We start from the raw sequence: 23,147 nt of genomic DNA on the forward strand, positions 1-23,147 counted from the left end.
AGGTGGTAAGGGTAGGTAACAACCCATCCGTCACACTGATCCTCAACACAGGGGCCCCTCAGGGGTGCGTGCTCAGTCCCCTCCTGTACTCCCTGTTCACTCATGACTGCAAGGCCAGGCACGACTCCAGCACCATCATTAAATTTGCCGATGACACAACAGTGGTAGGCCTGATCACCGACAACGACGAGACATCCTATAGGGAGGAGGTCAGAGACCTGGCCGTGTGGTGCCAGGACAACAACCTCTCTCAACGTGATCAAGACAAAGGAGATGATTGTGGACTACAGGAAAAAGAGGACCGAGCTCGCCCCCATTCTCATTGACGGGGCTGCAGTGGAGCAGGTTGAGAGCTTCAAGTTCCTTGGTGTCCACATCACCAACAAACTAACATGGTCCAAGCACACCAAGACAGTGTCTCAGGAGACTGAAAAGATTTGGCATGGGTCCTCAGATCCTCAAAAGGTTCTACAGCTGCACCATTGAGAGCATCTTGACTGGTTGCATCACTGCCTGGTATGGAAACTGCTCGGCCTCCGACCGCAAGGCACTACAGAGGAAACTGCTCGGCCTCCGACCGCAAGGCACTATATCAGGCGGTGCCAGAGGAAGGCCCTAAAAATTGTCAAAGACTCCAGCCACCTTAGTTATAGACTGTTCTCTCTGCTAACGCACAGCAAGCGGTACCGAAGCGCCAAGTCTAGTTCCAAGAGGCTTCTAAACAGCTTCTACTCCCAAGCCATAAGACTCCTGAACATCAGGTCAAATGGCTACCCAGACTATTTGCATTGCCACCCCCCCCCCCTCTTTACACCACTGCTACTCTCTGTTGTCATCTATGCTTATTCACTTTAATAACTCTACCTACATGTACATACTACCTCAACTAACCGGTGCCCCCGCACATTGACTCTGTCTCGGTACCCCCCTGTATATAGTCTCGCTGTTGTTATTTTACTGCTGCTCTTTAATTACTTGTTACTTTTATCTCTTATTCTTATCCGTATTTTTTTTAACCGCATTGTTGGTTAGGGGCTCATAAGTAAGCATTTCACTGTAAGGTGAAACACCTGTTGTATTCGGCGCATGTGACTAATAACATTTGATTTGATTTCAGACCAACAGCAAGAGATAAACAGGCACACCATTCAGACAGACACTGATTTTGGGGGTCATTTTTCAGGTCATATTAACATTTCTCTGCATACAGACCTGGCTGGGTTCATGCTCTCTGTGTTCATTTGATTCAGTGCATTTCACAATGGGTGGTCACAGTCATTATGTACAATTCTAATAAAGGCTCACTATTAAACAACTACAACAAAATGACTTTTTGTTGATACATTCAAATGTTTTTATCCATGATTTCATAAGCATATGATTGGACGTGGTTCCTGACCTGTTTCTCAGTGAGGATGACCCGTCCCAGCAGCTGGTCCTCCAGACCCCTCATGGTGACAGTGAAGTCTATGATTGAGGTGCGGGCGCTGATCTCTGGGGTGTACGCAGGGTTGGGGAGCTTAGTGGTCACATAAAGACGGAACCCCCTCATCACATCCACCTCCTTGTCTCCCACTTTCACCTGGTGCAGGAAGAAAGACAGTTATGAAGAGAGAAAGACAGCCATGAAGGGAGAAAGACAGTTATGAAGAGAGAAAGACAGCCATGAAGGGAGAAAGACAGTTATGAAGAGAGAAAGACAGTTATGAAGAGAGAAAGACAGTTATGAAGAGAGAAAGACAGCCATGAAGGGAGAAAGACAGTTATGAAGAGAGAAAGACAGTTATGAAGAGAGAAAGACAATGTGGTTCCACTGGTTACATCAGAAATCATTCCCAAACCACTCCATTGTGACAAAAGCCGTTGTCCAGATTAAGCAGACCAAGGCCATGTTCAGTTGCCAAACGTTCTTGAACGTTGCAGATAGAAATTCCATGAATAGAGTTGATGTGATTCTTTATTCTACATTCTACAGAGAGGCATGTTTGATCTTCATAGCCTATTTCTCTCTGAACGTTCCAAAACGTTCAATCCTGCTGAACGGGATAATGACATATTTTCCTGACGTCGTTTTCAACCAGAGAAACGTACCAAGCAATTGTTTGCCAGCAGTGACTGTTATAAGGGTAAATAAAACTACATAGACCACATGAATGTCGAGAGCTTGGGACTACAAGGTTCTATCTGTAAAAAGATGATTCTGAGATAATTGGCTTTAAAGTTCTGAAACCACATTGGTTTGAATTGTGTCAGCGATTTTTATATTGTATTGAAATTAACAACATGAAATGGTGTATTTAGAGTACTATATAGCTAGAGAACATTGAACCGAACAAGGTTATGTCAATAACAACATTTTGACACATTTTGCTCTCAATGTATTATATTAGAGAGAATAGCCCCAGAGATAACCCCATAACGATAATGTGTTTCATTTGATAATGTGATGATTGACAATGTGGTTAGGATAATAGTACATACTTTATAAGTGGAGCCCGTCTTGATGAAGTTTTTCTCCAGTACGTTGTCCAGTGCCGGGTCCAGCTCTTCCCCTACGTCCTCGATCAGTAGGGGGCGCCCCAGCGACAGGCTGTCCTCCAGGTGGTTCCTGAAGTACTTGTGGTTCAGGGAGGTGATCTGGGAACCACAGAAATGTATCATTACTGACACAGTATTACACAGAGTTTCTTTACCAAGAAGGAAGGTTAGTTTACCAAGAAGGAAGGTTAGTTAGGCCTAAGGCTAGTGTAACCGCTGTTTGGAAACATACAAAATCTATCGGCTGGACAATGGGAGGGCATAGTTATGGGAGAGAATAGTGTGAAAATGAATGCAGCCCAACCTGCAGCTCATTCATGGATTCTTTATTTTTTATCCAGATCTTGCCCTGGGTCTGAGGGTCTATGAGGAGAGGGAAGCGTGAGGCCTTGGTGATGATGATTCCATTCTGGATGGATAGGTCATCGTTGGGCAGGCCCTGAAGGTTCCACTCGCTGACCGTGGGTGCGTCGATCAGCATCTCGGTCAGGTTGAGGTTGTTCCCGAACGGGATGTGTCTGGTCTTCATCTCCCTCTGCCAGTCGGTCAGGAGAAGGTTCCGGAACTCCTGGTTGAAGGGGCCGGAGTAGGACAGAAAGGCCGTGGCCAATAAGACGTCACCTGAACCAGGAAGTAAGCACACATAGGTTGGTTCATGCATCCATTCTACTGTATAGCATAACTACAGATAAAATACTAATACACATTGAAAAATATGGTACAGAAGCAACCGGAGCATCTCCCCAAAAAAATAAGATGTAGAGAATTGTAGACAATGGACAAAAGGTAATACGAAGCTTTGGGAAAATTAGTCCTGTTATTACTGTAAAATAGGTGGAGAAAAAAGGGTTGAATGAACCCACCTACAAGGCGCTTGGTCTGGGCGGCAAACTCTTTGCTCTGCTCTGTCCAGCGCTCTTTCTCTCCAGCCAGACCACTGATGAGGCTAGAGGCTGTCTGCATCTTGTGTCTGCAGCGTTCAGCATCCTCTAACAGTGTCTGAGAGGCAGAGAGAGAGAGAGACAATATATATGTTTTTAACATCATCTTTTTATTATTTTCTTTAATGTAAGGCAATGAGAAGAGAGGTGTTCAGTACCTGTTTCTCCATCATGGCCTTCTCATACTCTGCTTGGACCACATCCAGCTCTGCCTGCTTGTCATCCAACTCTGCCTGGGCCGCCTGCAGGTCTATGTTGGCCATGGCCAGCCGGTTCTGCTGCACTGCCAGGTTAGCCTAAGAGGAAATACAGTATCAAATATTAACTGGACACTCGGGGACAACAAAATGTACTGGAAACAAGAAATCAATTAGCAGGTTTATGGTACACATGTCAAAGGTTATCAGAGAGGCGGGTGGTGTTACATAACACCACCGGGGTTAGGCCCACCTTTAATGGGAGCACCTCCTTGTTGATGGAGAAGAAGGAGGCCATGGCTTTGGTCCAGGAGGCCAGACCAGCCACGTTTCCACACACGCGCTTGGCCGTCTCCAGGGTGTAGTCTGGCATGTCGAAGTAGGGCAGCAGTAGCTCCACCATCTCCTCATTGATACTGTCTTTGGGGAATTGCTGTTAGAGAGAGACAACAGAGCCGGAGATCTCAAAGCAAGCTGCCATTGCATCACCACTGAAGTTGATTTCCTGGTCATATGTACAGTTGGTCGGAAGTTTACATACACTTAGGTTGGAGTCATTAAAACTTGTTTTTCAACCACCCCACAAATTTCTTGTTAACAAACTATAGTTTTTCTCAAGTCAGTTAGGACATCTACTTTGTGCATGACACAAGTAATTTTTCCAGCAATTGTTTACAGACAGATTATTTCACTGTATCACAATTCCAGTGGGTCAGAGGTTTACATACACTAAGTTGACTGTGCCTTTAAACAGCTTGAAAATTTTCATAAAATGATGTCATGGCTTTAGAAGCTTCTGATAGACTAATTGACATAATTTGAGTCAATTGGAGGTGTACCTGTGGATGTATTTCAAGGTCTACCTTAAAACTCAGTGCCTCTTTGCTTGACATCATGGGAAAATCAAAAGAAATCAGCAAAACAATTGTAGACCTCCACAAGTCTAGTTCATCCGTGGGAGCAATTTCCAAATGCCTGAAGGTACCACGTTCATCTGTACAAACAATAGTACGCAAGTATAAACACCATGGGACCACGCAGCCATCATACCGCTCAGGAAGGAGACGTGTTCTGTCTCCTAGAGATGAACGTACTTTGGTGCCAAAAGTGCAAATCAATCCCAGAACAACAGCAAAGGACCTTGTGAAGATGCTGGAGGAAACAGGTACAAAAGTATTTATATCCACAGTAAAACAAGTCCTATATCGACATAAGCTGAAAGGCCGCTCAGCAAGGAAGAAGCCACTGCTTCAAAACCGCCATAAAAAAGCCAGACTACGGTTTGCAACTGTGCATGGGGACAAAGATCGTACTTTTTGGAGAAATGCCCTCTGGTCTGATGAAACAAAAATATAACTCTTTGGCCATAATGACCATCGTTATGTTTGGAGGAAAAAGGGGGAGGCTTGCAAGCCGAAGAACACCATCCGAACAGTGAAGCCCGGGGGTGGCAGCATCATGTTGTGGGGGTGCTTTGCTGCAAGAGGGACTGGTGCACTTCCCAAAATAGATGGCATCATGAGGTAGGAAAATTATGTGGATATATTGAAGCAACATCACAAGACATCAATCAGGAAGTTAAAGCTTGATCGCAAACGGGTCTTCCAAATGGACAATTACCCCAAGCATACTTCCAAAGTTGTGGCAAAATGGCTTAAGGACAACAAAGTCAAGGTACTGGAGTGGCCATCACAAAGCCCTGACCTCAATCCTATAGAACATTTGTGGTCAGAACTGAAAAAGCATGTGCGAGCAAGGAGGCCTACAAACCTGACTCAGTTACACGAACTCTGTCAGTAGGAATGGGCCAAAATTCACCCAACTTATTGTGGGAAGCTTGTGGAAGGCTACCCGAAACGTTTGACCCAAGTTAAACAATTTAAAGGCAATGCTACCAAATACTAATTGAGTGTATGTAAACTTCTGACCACTGGGAATGTGATTAAAGAAATAAAAGCTGAAATAAATCATTCTCTCTACTATTATTCTGACATTTCACATTCATAAAATAAAGTGGTGATCCTAACTGACCCAAGACAGGGAATTTTTACTTGGATTAAATGTCAAGATCTGTGAAAAATGTATTTGGCTAAGGTGTATGTAAACTTCTAAATTCAACTGTACCTATTATAGTGTAGTGTCTATAGTGTAGTATGTTACTGTAGAAATGCACAGTGTAGTCTGGTTACAGGATGTAGATGTTGTACCTGCACACTGTAATACTTTATTTGCTTATCTAAGCAATATTACTTAGATGCTGGCCATCTGTTTCCTACCTGCAGACTGCCCAGGAAGTTCCCAGCAGTCATGAGTTTGAGGGACTCCTGCCAGGAGGGCATGGTGCAGTTCTTCTCCGGGTCGATCTTCACCGTGTTCACCCTCCTCTGGAACAGCAGCAGAACACAGTCCATGATCCTCATGATGAGGTGGGGAGGCCGACCCAGGGTCCGCACCGTGGCAATGTCCGACGGCTTGATGGTCTGATGAATACATGAGGAAGGAATACAACTACATAAGTAACTGAGGGAGCGTTCATTAAATATTCTCACCTGATGTACAGAGAGAGAACTACCATGTTGAGCAGGGGAGGGGTGGGCAATCATTTCAGCTCGAGGGCCACGTCGGGATTTCAAAATTCAGCGGAGGGCAATTTGCGGCATAGAAAAAGGGCAGTTATTGAAAACATACAGGTCCATTATATTTTGTACATACTTTCTATATTGTTTGACATTCAAGAGTGGCCTGGAGTGTTTTTTAACCCAAGATAATCATAAAACATGTTTTTACTCCAACCCCCCCTGGGCCACTATGAATGGGCTCGTATGTTGCCAACCCCTGATGTTGAGGGACAAGACCCCCCCCCCCCCCCTCCCAACTGACCTGCAGTGCACCCTCAGCCTCCTCCAGGGCTGGCTTGGCAGCCTCCAGCTTCTCCTCAGCGAAGGCCTTGTCCGCAGAGATGCTGTCCACTATGGCTTGAGCCTTATCCTTGACCTTCTGGACCTCCACCTTGACCTTCTCTGCTGCCTGGGCCTTCACTGTCACCACCTTCAAAACCTGAGACACAACAAACCATCACAAGAGAGACAGGAAGTGAGGTGCATCTTTTGGTTTGCATAAAGCAACAGTTAATATGCAATATGAAGAGTGTTGGTCCCATGTTTTATGAACTGAAATAAAGATATATATTTTTTTATCCATACGCACAACAAACGTATTTCTCAAAAATGTTGAGCACAAATTTGTTTACATCTATGTTAGTAAACATTTCTCCTTTGCCAAGTTAATCCATCCACCTGACAGGTGTGGCACACCAAGAAGCTGATTAAACAGAATGATCAAACAGGTGCACCTTGTGCTGGGGACAATAAAAGGCCACTTTAAAATGTGCAGTTTTGTCATACAACAATGCCACCGATGTCTCAAGTTTTGAGGGAGTGTGCAATTGGCATGCTGACTGCAGGAATGTCCACCAGAGCTGTTGCCAGAGAATTGAATGTTAATTTCTCTACATAAGCTGCCTTTTAGAGAATTTGGCAGTACGTCCAACCGGCCTCACAATCTTAACCACTCCAGCCCAGGACCTCCACATCCAGATTCTTCACCTGCGGGATGTCTGAGGGGGTGAGTATTTATATCTGTAATAAAGCCCTTTTGTGGGGAAAAACTAATTCTGATTGGCTGGGCCTGGCTCCCCAGTGGGTGGGCCAATGCTCTCCAAATTTACTGATTTCCTTATATGAACTGTAACTTAGTAAACTCTTTGAATGTTGCGTTTATATTTTTGTTCAGTATATGTACACTTCAAAGTTCTGGTATTGGTATTTGGTAAGTCTGTTGCTGGGAAACAAGAGATAGAGGAGTAGCATACACCAAACAGACACACACACACACACCATGTCTGCCTTCTCGTGGGCGATCTGCAGCTCCTTCTCTTTGACCTCCAGCTCTTTGCTGAGTAATGCTACAGACACAGAGGCCTCCCTCAGCTTCTGAAGACCTGTGTTCATCCTGATGGGGAAACAGAATTGGATCAGAAATCATTGTATTATACCAGTATACCAGGTAAGTTCGGTCTAATGAGTAAAAGGATGACTGAAAGGCAGAATACTAAAAGAGCGATATAGTACAGTATACACCATATATTGGTATATAGAATACTATATAATACTAGTATTATATTAAATCATGTGATAGACACACAGCATGCTGTGATAAAAGCTGTGATAAACATCTACAATTTCTTTAGACCATGGTGTACTGTGAAGCCGTATGTTCCACATAGGAACGAAGAGCATTAAGAGAGTAAGGAAGTACTGTAATTACCTGTGTGCCAGTGTCTGCACCTCAGAGTGCTTCTCCTTATAGATGGTCTTGTATCCCTGGATGAAGGAGAGGTAGGACTTGGGAGTGACGTGCGTGGCGCGGCGGTACCTCTGGAAGTAATCTACACACTTCTCTGCCACGCCGTCCTGGAAGGAGCCCATACACTGCACCACCTCCCCCTTCACCACGGTCGAACAGTCGATGTTATAGGTGGACAGGAAGTGCTCTGACACTGGAGAGTAAACAGATTGGAGATTGAAGCAAATCACTATTAAAGTGTGCAGTATACATTTATACTGTATGTGTGCATACACAGAGACAAAAACACATGCATACCCACAAACGGACACCAACGGACACACACATACACACACACACACACACACACACCTGCGATCAGAGCATCTTTGGGCCAGCGGCTGAACCAGTCCATGGTGCAGCCGGAGATGAGGGCAGGGAACTTCAGGGCTCTGTTCCGGAACTTTTCCCCAACAGGAGAGAAGCAGAGAACCACGTGTAGGTTCTGTCTGACCCTGCTCATGAAATAGTCATGGAGGTTCTCATTGGTTGGTGGTCGCCGAGGAAACTCTCTTTTCATGACTGGTATGAGGTCACTGATGATCTCGTCAATTTCGTCTCGAGCAAACAAGTTCGACACCTGAGAAACCAGCACAATATATAACAACAGTTATCCAAGTTATAATGGAGTGCAATATTTTTTTCTCAAACACAGATTGACACAACTTCTTGAAAACGCTCTAATATTTTACGTGTGTTCATGTGATCAACGTGCTGACCTCCCCAGATGATAACACATTATTCATGTACTCCAGGAAAGACTCGTCCTTGATCTCGTTATCAGTGAAGATGAAGCTGATGCCTTTTCCCTGCTGGCCTGCTGTCCTGTACAGACCCTTCAGATCCTCCATCAGGTTAGCAGTGTTGTACGAACTGAGGACAGAACACAGGGATGTTACAGGTGATAGCAAAGGTGTGAAAATACATATTTTTCTATCTTTCTCAACTCTTTCTCAATTAGTATTTCCTCCATTCCTCCAATGCGTTTCGAGAAGGAGGCGAAAACAGGGGCGTGAGGAATCGAGGAAAGACAAATTAGCAGAGAGTCACTGTGCACTTGCAGAAATGCAAGCAAAGCTACCATCTACAGGAGGACAACAGAACTGCATGACCACATTCAATGATAAACACCTGTTACAGTTGTAGACGGACTATATGAGACCGTGTGTCTGTTCCAATACTCTTCCTAGCATACTACTTAGTATGAAGTATGTAGTAGTATGCTAGTATAGATATTGGAGGGTGTGTCTGTACCGTGTTAGTGTGATCTGAAAGGTCTTGTATCCGGCGATGAAGGAAGCCAGTTTAGTCAGGCTCTGCTTGCCTGATCCCCCCACTCCTACTAGAAGGGCATTCCCTCTGGGGGTGCGGATGATCCTGGAGATCTACAGGCAGACAGACAGGCGGAGTGTTAGAGTGGGAGACCTTTTCCGTTCTTATATCAAGTGATTTGATGTGTACACTCATTGGTGACTGACTTTACGATAGCTAAGCCTTTCAAAAGCTTCCAATGTGAATGTTTAGTAATACTTTTTATGAACACCCTCTTTGTAATGTGATTTAAGCATGTTTTATAATACCTTATGATCTATACACAATGCACTATAATGCATGACAAAGGTGGTAATAATTGCTCATAAACACCTATAGGTGAACATAATGACAGTTTCCCTCTACCTTGACAAGGTGTATCATAGCATCTCTGAAGAACACCATGTCCATGCCAGCTCCTCTGATGCTCTCGTTGTACTGGCCAAGAAACATGTTGAGCCTCTCCATCAGGCTCTCAAGCGACTCGATGGGCTCATACACCTTGGGCATCTCAAAGTCTGTATCCTCTGGCTCCTCACCTGGTGGGAAATAATTTTTTGTCATTGTCAATACCAGATTATTCATTCAAATGATCCAACTCTCTGCTAATGTAGCACGTAGCTATATTTAAGAAATGAGAATGTAAATAAAACGTTTCTTTTGTATATATATATATATATATATATATATATATGAATATGAATATATATATATATTCATTTAATATCCTTATAATTATTGTATTTATTCACATACCCTGCAATTTTAAACTGCAATGTATACAACATAATAATAAAGCTAAACACACCATCTTAGAATGTACTGTTTGAATCCTTAATACATGGTAGAAAAATACAGCACATATTTAATATATACAATATGGGTTCAGAAACTGTAAATGACTTATCTCATGCAGGATCATGTGATAGATACAGTGTATGTATGTGAAGAGGCTATACAGTACCTGGTGTTCTGGCTATACCTGTAGCTTCAGGAGCATCTCTTAGGAAGTCAACAAAGTAGCCGTCTACTCCGAAGTCGACCACAGACCTCTCTTCCTCTCCTAGCTCCTCCTCTACTAGCTTGGCCAGGGCCCTGTCGAACCAGGCTACATCTTCTGGCATGGTAAACCGGTCTGCGATCACACGCTTACACTCATGCTTCCACAGCTGAAGCAACACCTACAGCATTCAGGGTCAAAATAAAACTAACTTTATCTCATGGAAATGTTAAGTCTACATTCACAGAACGACTGCTGATTAAATGTCTAGAATCTTACTGTAACTTAGGACAGAAGTCATAGCTATTTTTATCAGTTCATTCAGACCTTTGGATCCAGTGAGAAGCCTTTTGATATTTATTCCTCTAGTTCTATTGGATTGACTGATTGATTATGTTAATGTCTTTCAAAAGGAAATTCAGTCACACTTTATTTGGATAGTCCGGATAGTCCATCTGTAGAGCATGTCATATTATCAACAAACTATCTGGTGATAAGCAGCTGCTCGCTAAGGTTACAGTAAGGGTTAGGTTTAGAATTAGGGTAAGGGTAAGGTTAGGGTTAGTTGAAATATTACTAGTACATCTACAGATGGACTATCCAAATAAAGTGTTACTGGAAATTCTATTTAGAATTTTTTATGGACTCACAGTAAGAGAGTTGACCACCTCAGCGGTTGGGTTGAGCATGCCCTGCCAGACTCTGGACAAGTCTCTGAGGTTGAAGATGTAGTGGAACTTGGCCGGAGTGGGCAGCATCTTGACCTTGGTCATTTGCCACAGCCGACGGGTCAGCGGCACCAGCTTGGCCACAGTTCCACGCACCTCTTCTGTGAAGCCTCGCCGGGCACAGTAGTGTCCTGTCCCGATGACTCCTGGTCAGGGAAAGGAATGAGATGAGGGGAAAAGGGGTTGACGACGTGAAGGTGGTCGAAGCATTGAGGTAAATAAGTGAAAGAAAAGTGTTTTTTGTTGAGAGATATATAATGGTGTAATTATATATGTATATATAGATATCTAATATAGTCAAAATTCAAACAAGCCCAGTGTAAATGGATGAGAAGTAGTACAGGTAACTTAAATTACATGGTATTCATACAATTTCTTTTTTAAATATGCTAGAGGGGGAGAGGGAAACTGATCAAGAAGATAAACCATAGAGTCTCCACACAGATGCAATTCTAGAGTTTTTAAAGGAGCCAAACCCACCAAATATCTTGTCGATGGATGCGTTGGAGGGCAGGGTGCAGTTGAAGATGGAGAACTGCCTCTTCAGTCTTTGGGGGATGTCGTTGCGGCCTCCCCCTGGGTGGATCATCGCTGCCAGGAACTGGATGTCCACTACATTGGTGAACTCCCCCGGCTTCTCCAGATTGAAGAACCCGTTCTGTTCCATCAGCTGGCGGACTATCTCATTGGTAACCTAAAGCAGGGTGAGTCAAATTATTAGGTAAAATGGCTGAATAATCTGTAAACTCTTGGATTGCAATTTCATATGGTAAGGTTTCCCAGGAAAACAAATGGGAAAACTGTAATTTTTGGGCTTTCGTTATGGTGATTTAACGAGTGCTGAGTTTGAGTCCGACCTGATCTCCCCATTCGTTGATGACTGGCATGTTGATGTCGTCCACAAAGATGGACATCTTCTTCCCTGCAGGAGGGCCATAGGTGGTGCCCATCCGCTTGTCCACATAGCTCTCCACAGTCCGCTGGAGAGAAGGAAAGAAAGATTGGCCGTTTCATCTTTACAGACAGTGAATAAGAGAACAAAACACATATTTGTAGTATTGTTACTGTAAATAAATGGCGCATAGACCTGAAGTAGTCAGATAAACTTACTGAAAAGTGACTGGAAAACATTTTCATTCATTCACAACTGATCTTAGAAAGTCCTACCCATCTAAAACTTGAAAAGTTAGTGTCAGGACCCGGTGCGAGAAACAGTCACTTAATAATTGGCAGAACCCAGAAGATGAGGCAGACACAGCAGTACTAGAGATGGTGGTTTAATGAAAAATGGATATCCTCCAAAATACAACAAAAAATCCACAAAGTGGTAAAAAACAGCAGGGAAAAACAAACCTCAAAAGACTACTCAAATACTAAACAAGAACAAAACCAGAGAACCTCTGGAAAATCCAACAAGAGAAAAGTCTATATAAAACAAGGCTTGGGCTGGGGCTGGGTGCTAACTTACAAACACTGAGCAAGGAACTAAGGAACACACAGGGTTTAAATACTAACAAGGGAATGACTTACAGGTGCAAACAATAATTGGAGCAAGAAAAACAAAAGGTACAAAAAAGGTGCAAGGGGGACATCTAGTGAACAAAACCTAAACAGTCCTGGCCAAAACCTGACAGAATCCCCCCCCTAGGAACGGCTCCTGACGTTCCTACCAGCCTTCTCAGGGTGGAGGACCCTGAACTGACGAATGAGGTCAGGGTCCAGTATGTCCTTGGCAGGAACCCAGGAGCGCTCCTCGGGACCGTAGCCTTCCCAGTCCACCAGATACTGCCAGGACCGCTGCACCCGGCGGGAATCCAGTATCCGGTGGACGGTATAAGCCGACTGGCCTCCGATGACACGGGGCGGAGGGGGAGGTCTGCCTGCCGGGATAAGGGGAGAAAAAACAACAGGTTTTAATAAGGAAATGTGAAATGTGGGATTGATCTTAAGGGATCTGGGTAAGTGCAGGCGAAAAGTAACGGGATTGACTCTCCTGGCAATCTTAAAGGGACCGATGAATCTCTGGGACAGCTTGCGAGACTCCACCCTTAGCGGTAAGTCCTTTGTTGAGAGCCATACTCTCTGGCCGGGGTACAGGGTAGGACCGGGACGGCGACGTCTGTTGGCTTGTCGCTGGTACTGCTGTGAGGAACGCAGAAGATTAAGACGGGCCTTCTTCCACGTAAGCCGACAGCGTCTGATGAACCTCGAGGCTGAAGGCACTCTGACTTCTGCCTCCTGGTCCGGGAACAATAGCGGAGCATAGCCAAACTGACACTCATGCGGAGACATACCAGTGGAGGAGGAGCACAAGGTGTTGTGCGCGTACTCGGCCCAAACAATGAAGGATGACCATGTGGACGGGTTGTTGGAAACCATACATCTGAGGGTGGTTTCCAGCTCAGTTTGGCCGTTGGACTCCGGATGGTACCCTGAAGATAAACTGGCCGTGGCCCCTATGAGTTGGCAGAAGGCCTTCCAAAACCTTGAGGCGAACTGGGGACCTCTGTCGGAAACCATATCTTGCGGGATACCAAAGACTCGGAACACATGGTTAATCACCAACTCAGCTGTTTCCTTGGCAGAAGGTAATTTGGTCAAGGGAACAAACCGGGCCGCCTTAGAAAACCTGTCGATGATGACTAGGATAGTAGTATTACCATGGGACGGAGGAAGGCCAGTAATAAAGTCCAACGAGATATGGGACCAGGGTCGGTGGGGAATAGATAAAAGGTGAAGGAGTCCTTGAGGGCGGAGGTGAGAAGATTTGCCCTGGCAGCACACGGGACAGGCCTTGACGAAAGTGGCAACGTCTTCTTTTATGGTGGGCCACCAGAACTTACGCTGAATGAACTCCAAGGTGCGACCTACGCCCGGGTGACAGGTGAGGCGAGAGGAGTGCCCCCACAGAAGGACTTGGGATCTTGCTGCCTTGGGAACAAACAACCGATTAGCAGGACCTCCTCCAGGGCCCGGTTCGATGGCTTGAGCTTGTTTCACGGTATCCTCCACTTGCCACGAGATCGGAGCCACGATCTTAGCGGCCGGAAGGACAGTCATGTCAGTATCTTCTCGAATGGCAGGAGAGTAGATTCGTGACAAGGCGTCCGGTTTGAGATTCTTCGACCCGGGTCTATAGGTGAGGATAAACTGAAATCGGCTGAAGAAAAGAGACCATCGAGCTTGTCTGGAGTTCAACCGCTTCGCCTGCTGGATATACTCCAGATTTTTGTGGTCCGTAAGCACTTGAAACGGTTGAGAAGCCCCCTCGAGCCAGTGTCTCCATTCCTTCAATGCCATCTTAACTGCTAGGAGTTCACGATCCCCCACATCGTAATTCCTCTCGGCCGGGGTAAGCCGGTGAGAGAAGAAGGCGCAAGGATGAAGCTTCTTGTCTTCACCCCTCTGAGACAGGACAGCTCCAACCCCAACCTCTGATGCGTCTACCTCCACCACAAAAGGTTCATCCGCCGTTGGTAGTGTCAGGATGGGAGCAGAGAGGATGCGCTGCTTGAGTCCTTGGAAGGCCGTCTCAGCTTCTCTTCCCCACAGAAACCTTGTGTTGCCACCCTTGGTTACAGCTGAGAGAGGGGCTGCCACCGAGCTGAAGTTCTTGATGAACTTGCGGTAAAAGTTGGTGAAGCCCAGGAAACGCTGAACTTCCTTAACGGACTTGGGGGTGGGCCAATCCGCTACCGCCCCTACCTTCTTGGGGTCCATCTGGACTCGACCGGGTTCCACTATAAATCCCAGGAATTGTACTCGAGAGGAATGGAATTCACACTTTTCCGGCTTAACGTACAAATGGCTGTCTAGGAGGCGTTTGAGCACTTGTCTGACATGCTTGGTGTGTTCTTGAAGGGAGCTCGAAAAGATGAGGATGTCATCCAAGTAAACAAACACGAAAATGTTAAGCATATCCCTAAGCACATCGTTTATGAGCGCTTGGAACACAGCCGGGGCGTTGGTCAGGCCGAAGGGCATCACCAAGTATTCGTAGTGACCAGTAGGCATGTTGAAAGCGGTCTTCCACTCGTCACCGGGTTTGATCCGCACAAGATGGTATGCGTTCCGCAGGTCAAGCTTAGTGAAGACCACTGCTTCCTGGAGCAGCTCAAAGGCTGTGGCCATAAGGGGTAGCGGGTAGCGGTTACGGACGGTTATGGCATTAAGTCCCCGGTAGTCGATGCAAGGACGTAATCCCCCGTCTTTTTTGGCCACAAAGAAAAACCCTGCTCCCGCTGGCGAGGTGGATGGACGCATGAGGCCTGCTGCCAGAGAGTCCTTGATGTAGGTATCCATAGCAGCTCGTTCGGGAGGAGATAGGGAAAAGATCCGACCCCTGGGGGGGCAGGTGCCCGGAAACAGGTCGATGGGGCAATCGTAAGGTCTATGGGGTGGTAGTTTGGTGGCCCTCTGTTTGCTAAATACCGGTTTGAGGTCATGGTAACACTCGGGAACTCGGGACAGGTCGATGGATTCTAGAGACTCGGGAGGGGAACTCGGGGAACTTGGGAAGATACAAGTGGCTTGGCACGTAGGACCCCACTGCTTGATAGTGCCCACAGACCAGTCGATGTGAGGGTTATGGCTGTGAAGCCAGGGGTATCCAAGGACGAGAGGGAACTCGGAACACGAGGTCAGATGAAAGTTCATCACTTCCTGGTGTTGGGAAACTGAAAGTCGCAAGGGGGTAGTGACACGAGTGACAAGTCCAGATCCCAAAGGGCTTCCATCCAACGTAGTAACCCTTATGGGGTCACTTAGAGGTTCAGAGGGAACGCCATTCTCCTTCGCCCAGACACCATCCATGAAGTTACCTGCGGCTCCAGAGTCTACCAAGGCTTGAAGGGGAAGCTCGTGGTTGTCCCAGGAAAGGGTAACTGGAATGAGCAGGCGGGAGTTGGATTGATGGGAGGAGGTTATGTTTCCCGTTACAGTCCTCCCAGGCCTGCACGGGAGAGTGCCTTTTCCCTGGAGCCCGGAACACGTGGAGAGGAAATGGCCCGGTTTGCCGCAATATAGACAGCATCGCTCCCTCATCCGGCGGTCTCTCTCAGCCTGGGAGATGCGTCCAACCTGCATGGGTTCCGGTGGAGTCAGCGAGGATAAAGGTGGAGACTCGGAGCTGGGACCGATAGGAGCTAGGGTGAGAGATCTACGGTTGAGCTCTCTCTCTCTCAGACGCTGGTCTATGTGTGAAGCCAACTTGATCAGGGACTCGAGGTTGTCTGGTGGTTCCCGAGTGGCCAGTTCATCTTGGATGGTGTCGGAAAGACCCTTCAAAAAGCACACTGTGAGCGCCTCGTCGTTCCAGCCACTCGCTGCTGCCACCGTGTGGAACTGGATGGCATAGTCCGTCACGCTGCGCCGACCTTGGCGGAGAGTCAGGAGCTGTTTGGCTGAGTCAGGACCGCTGGTAGGACCTTGAAACACTCGCTTGAATTCTTCAGCAAAGGTAGAGTAGCTGGCACAGCAGGGACTTTGGGCATCCCACACAGCAGTAGCCCAGGCTAGGGCTTTTTCCGACAGCAGGGTGATGATATATGCTATCTTGGACCGGTCGGTGGGAAACGACGAGGGTTGCAGCTCGAAGGATAGAGAACATTGGGTGAAAAACCCCTTACAAACACTCGGATCACCTGAGAACCGTTGGGGAGGCGGCAGACGAGGTTCAGCCAGGGGGTTAACTGCCACGGGCACTTGAATCTGATGAACTGGAGCAGAAGCGGTTGCAGGAGAAAGTTGATCAGAAATCTGCTTTATGGAAGTCATCATCTCCGACAGAAGTTGAGAATGTCCAGCCAGTAAGGCCTCTTGCTGAACCAGAGCAGCTTCGTGACGTTGGACAGTCCCCTCGTGGTGGGACAGCATGGGAAAAAAGTCCTGGGTACTGGCTGCCTCTGGGTTCATATTAATGGCTCAGTGTTTCTGTCAGGACCCGGTGCGAGAAACAGTCACTTAATAATTGGCAGAACCCAGAAGATGAGGCAGACACAGCAGTACTAGAGATGGTGGTTTAATGAAAAATGGATATCCTCCAAAATACAACAAAAAATCCACAAAGTGGTAAAAAACAGCAGGGAAAAACAAACCTCAAAAGACTACTCAAATACTAAACAAGAACAAAACCAGAGAACCTCTGGAAAATCCAACAAGAGAAAAGTCTATATAAAACAAGGCTTGGGCTGGGGCTGGGTGCTAACTTACAAACACTGAGCAAGGAACTAAGGAACACACAGGGTTTAAATACTAACAAGGGAATGACTTACAGGTGCAAACAATAATTGGAGCAAGAAAAACAAAAGGTACAAAAAAGGTGCAAGGGGGACATCTAGTGAACAAAACCTAAACAGTCCTGGCCAAAACCTGACAGTTAGAGTAAAGAGCAGAAAGTGTGTGGTGTTGTTTTGGAGGTGTAATACCTGGAACATGAGTGGAGTTGTGGCGGAGGAGAAGTTGAGACTCTTGGCCATGTGAGTTTCGGGGTCGTACTTTGACATGTATCCCTTGATGATGACAGTCTTGGCTGTGCCTTGCTCTCCGATCAACAACACAGCCTGCGACAAAACGAGGAAGGGATTACTCTTGAGGATCTGACCAAGATCACATGGCTAGGGGGTAATTTATCCTCCACGTACAAGCCTAATTAACAATACGTGTCCACTCAGAACAGGATTGCTAATATAGGATCAGTTTAGATTATAATAAGAATATACAGTGCTTTCGGAAAGTATTCAGACCCCTTGACTTGTTCCACATTTTGTTACGTTACAGCCTTAATATAAAATGGACACAATACCCCATAATAACAAAGCAAAAACAGTTTAGATTTCTTTTGCAAATGTATTAAAAATGAAAACTGAAATATCAAATTTACTTAAGTATTCAGACCCTTTACTCAGTACTTTGTTGAAGCAACTTTGGCAGCGATTACAGCCTTGAGTCTTCTTGGGTATGACGCTACCAGCTTGGCACACCTGTATTTCGGGAGTTTCTCCCATTCTTGTCCGCAGATCCTCTCAAGCTCTGTCAGGTTGGATGGGGAGCGTCGCTGCACAGCTATTTTCAGGTCTCTCCAAAGATGATCGATCGGGTTCAAGTCCAGGCTCTGGCTGGGCCACTCAAGGACATTCAGAGACATGTACCGAAGCCACGCCTGCGTTGTCTTGGCTGTGTGGTCTTGGCTGTGTGGTCTTAGGTCTGAGGTCCTGAGCACTCTGAGCACAGGATCTCTCTGTACTTTGCTCTGTTCATCTTTCCCTCGATCCTGACTAGTCTCCCAGTCCCTGCCGGTGAAAAACATCCCCACAGCATGATGCTGCAACCACCATGCTTCACCGTAGGGATGGAGCCAGAGTTCAATCTTGGTTTCATCAGACCAGAAAATCTTGTTTGTCATGGTCTGAGAGTCCTTTAGGTGCCTTTTGGCAAACTCCAAGCGGGCTGTCATGTGCCTTTTACTGAGGAGTGGCTTCCGTCTGGCCACTCTACCATAAAGGCCTGATTGGTGGAGTGCTGCAGAGATGGTTGTCCTTCTGGAAGATTATCCCATCTCCACAGAGGAACTCTGGAGCTCTGTCAGTGACCATCGGGTTCTTGGTCACCTCCCTGACCATGGGCCTTCTCCCCTGATTGATCAGTTTGGCCGGGTGGCCAGCTCTAGGAAGAGTCTTGGCAGTTCCAAACTTTTTTATTTAAGAATGATGGAGGTCACTGTGTTCTTGGGGACCTTCAATGCTGCAGACATTTTTTGGTACCCTTCCCCAGACCTGTACCTTGACACAATCCTGTCTCTGAGCTCTACGGACAATTCCTTCGACCTCATGGCTTAGTTTTTGTGGGACTTTATATAGACAGATGTGTGCCTTTCCAAATCATGTCCAATCAATTAAATGTACCACAGGTGGACAGACTCCAATCAGTTGTAGAAAAATCTAAAGGATGATCAATGGAAACAAGATGCACTTGAGCTCAATTTCGAGTCTCATAGCAAAAGGTCTGAATACTTATGTAAATATAGGTATTTCTGTTTTATTGTTTTAATACATTTGTAAACATTTCTAAAAACCTCTTTTCGCTTTGTCATTACGTGGTATTGTGTGTAGATTGATGAGGAAAACAATGCATTTTATAAATTTTAGAATAAGGCTGTAACGTAACAAAATGTGAAAAAGGTAAGGGGTCTGAATACTTTCAGAATGTACTGTATATACACTACATGACCAAAGGTATGTGGGCACCTGCTCATTGAACATCTCCTTCCGAAATCATGGGCATTAATATGGAGTTGGTTCCCCTTTGCTGCTATAACAGCCTCCACTCTTCTGGGAAGGCTTTCCACCAGATGTTGGAACATTGCTGCAGGGATTTCAGCTACAAGAGCATTAGTGAGGTCGGGCACTGATGTTGGGCGATTAGGCCTTGCTCACAGTCAGCATTCCAATTCATCCCAAGGGTGATCGATGGGGTTGAGGTTAGTGCTCCATGTAGCCCAGTCAACTTCTTCAACACCGATCTCAACAAACCATTTCTGTATGGACCTCGCTTTGTGCACAAGGGCATTGTCATGCTGAAACAGGAAAGGGTCTTCCCCAAACTGTTGCCACAAAGTTGGAAGCACAGAATCGTCTAGAATGCCATTGTATACTGTAGCGTTAAGATTTCCCCTCACTGGAACTAAGGGACCTAGCCCGAACCATGAAAAACAGCCCCAGACCAATATTCCTCCTCCACCAAACTTTACAGTTGGCACTATGCATTCGGCCAAACCCAGATTAGTGTGTCTGACTGCCAGATGGTGACGCCTTTCCACTGGCGGCGAGCTTTACACCACTGCTCGGCCATGGAATACCATTTCATGAAGTTCCCAACTAAGTTATTGTGCTGACATTGGTTCCAGAGGCAGTTTGGAACTCAGTAGTGAGTGTTGCAACAGAGGACAGACGATATTTATGAGCTTCAGCACGTGCCGGTCCCGTTCTGTGAGCTTATGTGGCCTACCACTTCGTGGCTGTGCCATTGTTGCTCCTAGACATTTCCACTTCACAATAACAGCACTTTCAGTTGACCGGGGCAGAAATTTGACGAACTGACTTGTTGGAAAGGTGGCATCCTATGGCGGTGCCACGTTGAAAGTCACTGTGCTCTTCCGTAAGGCCATTTTACTGCCAATGTTTGTCTATGGAGATTTCATGGCTGTGTGCTCAATTTTATACACCTGTCAACAATGGGTGTGGCTGAAATAGCCGAATCCACCTATTTGAAGGGGTGTCCACATACTTTTGTATAGTGTACAAAGGGGACTTGATCCTAGATCAGCACTACTACTCTGAGTCCCTTTGTGAATATGGACACCCACCTTGCCCTGTTTGGCGATGGTCTGGATGAGGAAGTCAGTGCGGACATTGTCTACGTTGGGGACCAGGATGGATCCGTACTCTGGTGTGAGGTCTGATGGGTAGACGTACTCCTCTACCCGTGTGTTCCAGTGGACCCACTGACCTGCACACACAGGAGGACATACAAGAATAAGTAATTGAAAAACAAATAATATGAGCATCATGAACACCATCCACGATGTCCTCAGCTGGAAATACTTTAGTTCAGTTGTACGGAATGACTGTCAAATAGATAAATGACCCTTAGTCTGTTCAAAAAGGACAACATTTTTCTGATGATAATACCCACCGGAGGGTGAACATATCATGAAAGACTGGTAGCAAGCAGGACTAAGGTAACATCAACATCAGCTGTGCAGGTGAATTTAACGCATATTGATGGTTTAATGAGAGATCTGATGGTGATATTTTTAATTGAGCAAGAGCACTGTGAAAGATCAATATGATCTTATGATCTACACTGAACAAAAACATAAACACAACATGCAACAATTTCAAAGATTTTCCTGAGTTGCAGTTCATATAAGAAAATCAGTCAATTTAAATAAATTCATTAGGGCCTAATCTATGGATTTCACATGACTGGGAATACAGATATATATCTGTTGGTAACAGATACCTTAAAAAAAGGAGGGGTGTGGATAAGAAAACCAGTCAGAATCTGGTGACCAGATGCAGAGCGACATACAGTATCTCATTTGCATAGAGTTCATCAGGCTGTTGATTGTGGCCTGTGGAATGTTGTCCCACTCATCTTCAATGGCTGTGCGAAGTTGCTGGCGGGAACTGGAACACGCTGTTGTACACGTCGATCCAGAGCATCCCAAACTTGCTCAATGGGTGACATGTCTAGTGAGTATGCAGGCCATGGAAGAACTGGGCCATTTTCAGCTTCCAGGAATTTTGTACAGATCCTTTCGACATGGGGTCGTGCATTATCATGCTGAAACAAGGGGTGATGGCAGCAGATGAATAGCACGACAATGGGCCTCAGGATCTCGTCACAGTATCTCTGTGGATTCAAATCGCCATCGATAAAATGCAATTGTGTTCATTGTCCGTAGCTTATCCCTGCCCATACTATAAGCCCACTGCCACAATTGGGCACTCTGTTCACGACGTTGACATGGCTCGCCCACACAACGCCATACACGCTGTCTGCCATCTACCCGGTACAGTTGAAACCGGGATTCATCCGTGAAGAGCACACTTCTCCAGTGTGCCAGTGGCCACCGAAGGTGAGCATTTGTCCACTGAAGTCGGTTACGACGCCAAACTGCAGTCATGTCAAGACCCTGGTGAGGACAGCGAGCATGCAGATGAGCTTCCCTGGGATGATTACTGACTGTTTATGCAGAAATTCTTAGGTTGTGCAAACCCACAGTTTTATCAGCTGTCCAGGTGGCTGGTCTCAGACGATCCCGCAGCTGAAGAAGACGGATGAGGAGGCCCTGTGCTGGCGTGGTTACATGTGGTATGTGGTTGTGAGGCCGGTTGGACGTACTGCCAAATTCTCTAAAATGACGTTGGAGGCAGCTTATGGTACAGTATGGTATGAACATTCAATTATCTGGCAGCTCTGGCATTCATGCAGTCAGCATGCCAATTGTACACTCCCTCAAAACTTGAGACATTGGTGGCATTGTGTTGTGTGATAAAACTGCATATTTTAGAGTGGCCTTTTATTGCCCCCAGCACAAAGTGCACCTGTGTAAGGATCATGCTCTTTATTCAGCTTCTTGATATGCCACACCTGTCAGGTGGATGGATTATCTTGGCAAAGGAGAAATGCTCACTAACAGAGATGTAAACTCAAGATTTTTGTGCATATGGAACATTTCTGTGATCTTTTATTTCAGCTCATGAAACATGGGACCAACACTTTACATGTTGTGTTTATATTTTTGTTCACTGGATCTTCCATAACAGTAAAAAGAGGACTGAGTGTGTGTTGTGATTTTGTGGAGTCTATCTACTGAACATCTACCCCTTACCGTCTGTAGTGACGTGGTAGTCGAACATGGTGTCCTCGCTGTCTGATGGTATATCTGGGAGGTCCAGATGGATGTTGTCGTTGCCACGGAGCCAGCTCTCCATCTTCCTCCTGTCTTCCAGCTCCAGTAAAGCTCCGATGCTCCACATGAGAGCAAACACATAGAGACGCTCCACATGCTGCCTGGACACCTCCCCACACTGCTCCTGGAACACAACAACAGTCACTATCAACACAACATACTGTACCACAACCCTTCTACAGCTTTATCTACATACTTGGCACTCAAATGAATCAGTCACCTACAGTAAAGGGAAATGGAATTCCACCCTTACATACAGTGCCTTGCAAAAGTATTCATCCCCCTTGGCATTTTTCCTATTTTGTTGCATTACAACCTGTAATTTAAATATATTTTTATTTGGATTTCATGTAATGGACATACACAAAATAGTCCAAATTGGTGAAGAGAAATTTAAAAAATAACTTGTTTCAAATCATTTGAAAAAACAGAAAAGTGGGGCGTACATATATATTCACCCCCTTTGCTATAAAGCCCCGAAAATAAGATCTGGTGCAACCAACTACCTTCAGAAGTCACATAATTAGTTAAATAAAGTCCACCTGTGTGCAA

At 45.8% G+C, this 23,147-nt stretch overlaps 1 protein-coding gene across 4 annotated transcripts in view; it reads right to left on the reverse strand.

Annotated features, from left to right (window-relative positions):
* The window catches only part of LOC139564688 (dynein axonemal heavy chain 5-like), a 75,824-nt gene that overhangs the window by 7,375 nt on the left and 45,302 nt on the right, over positions 1-23,147 (reverse strand). For all 4 annotated transcript variants that reach the window (XM_071384446.1, XM_071384447.1, XM_071384445.1 and 1 more), the window contains 21 exons: positions 22,515-22,719; positions 20,481-20,623; positions 17,545-17,679; positions 11,977-12,099; positions 11,600-11,813; positions 11,042-11,265; positions 10,374-10,572; positions 9,758-9,930; positions 9,335-9,465; positions 8,800-8,953; positions 8,393-8,660; positions 8,003-8,234; positions 7,573-7,687; positions 6,557-6,733; positions 5,953-6,156; positions 3,930-4,109; positions 3,638-3,775; positions 3,402-3,537; positions 2,843-3,159; positions 2,482-2,637; positions 1,400-1,582 (listed from right to left, as the gene is read on the reverse strand). In XM_071384446.1, coding sequence (XP_071240547.1) covers positions 1,400-1,582; positions 2,482-2,637; positions 2,843-3,159; positions 3,402-3,537; positions 3,638-3,775; positions 3,930-4,109; positions 5,953-6,156; positions 6,557-6,733; positions 7,573-7,687; positions 8,003-8,234; positions 8,393-8,660; positions 8,800-8,953; positions 9,335-9,465; positions 9,758-9,930; positions 10,374-10,572; positions 11,042-11,265; positions 11,600-11,813; positions 11,977-12,099; positions 17,545-17,679; positions 20,481-20,623; positions 22,515-22,719 — 3,807 coding nt within the window. The remainder of the gene's footprint in view (positions 1-1,399; positions 1,583-2,481; positions 2,638-2,842; positions 3,160-3,401; positions 3,538-3,637; positions 3,776-3,929; positions 4,110-5,952; positions 6,157-6,556; positions 6,734-7,572; positions 7,688-8,002; positions 8,235-8,392; positions 8,661-8,799; positions 8,954-9,334; positions 9,466-9,757; positions 9,931-10,373; positions 10,573-11,041; positions 11,266-11,599; positions 11,814-11,976; positions 12,100-17,544; positions 17,680-20,480; positions 20,624-22,514; positions 22,720-23,147) is intronic.

The sequence above is a fragment of the Salvelinus alpinus genome, chromosome 35 (assembly GCF_045679555.1).
Source record: "Salvelinus alpinus chromosome 35, SLU_Salpinus.1, whole genome shotgun sequence".
NCBI lineage: Eukaryota > Metazoa > Chordata > Actinopteri > Salmoniformes > Salmonidae > Salvelinus > Salvelinus alpinus.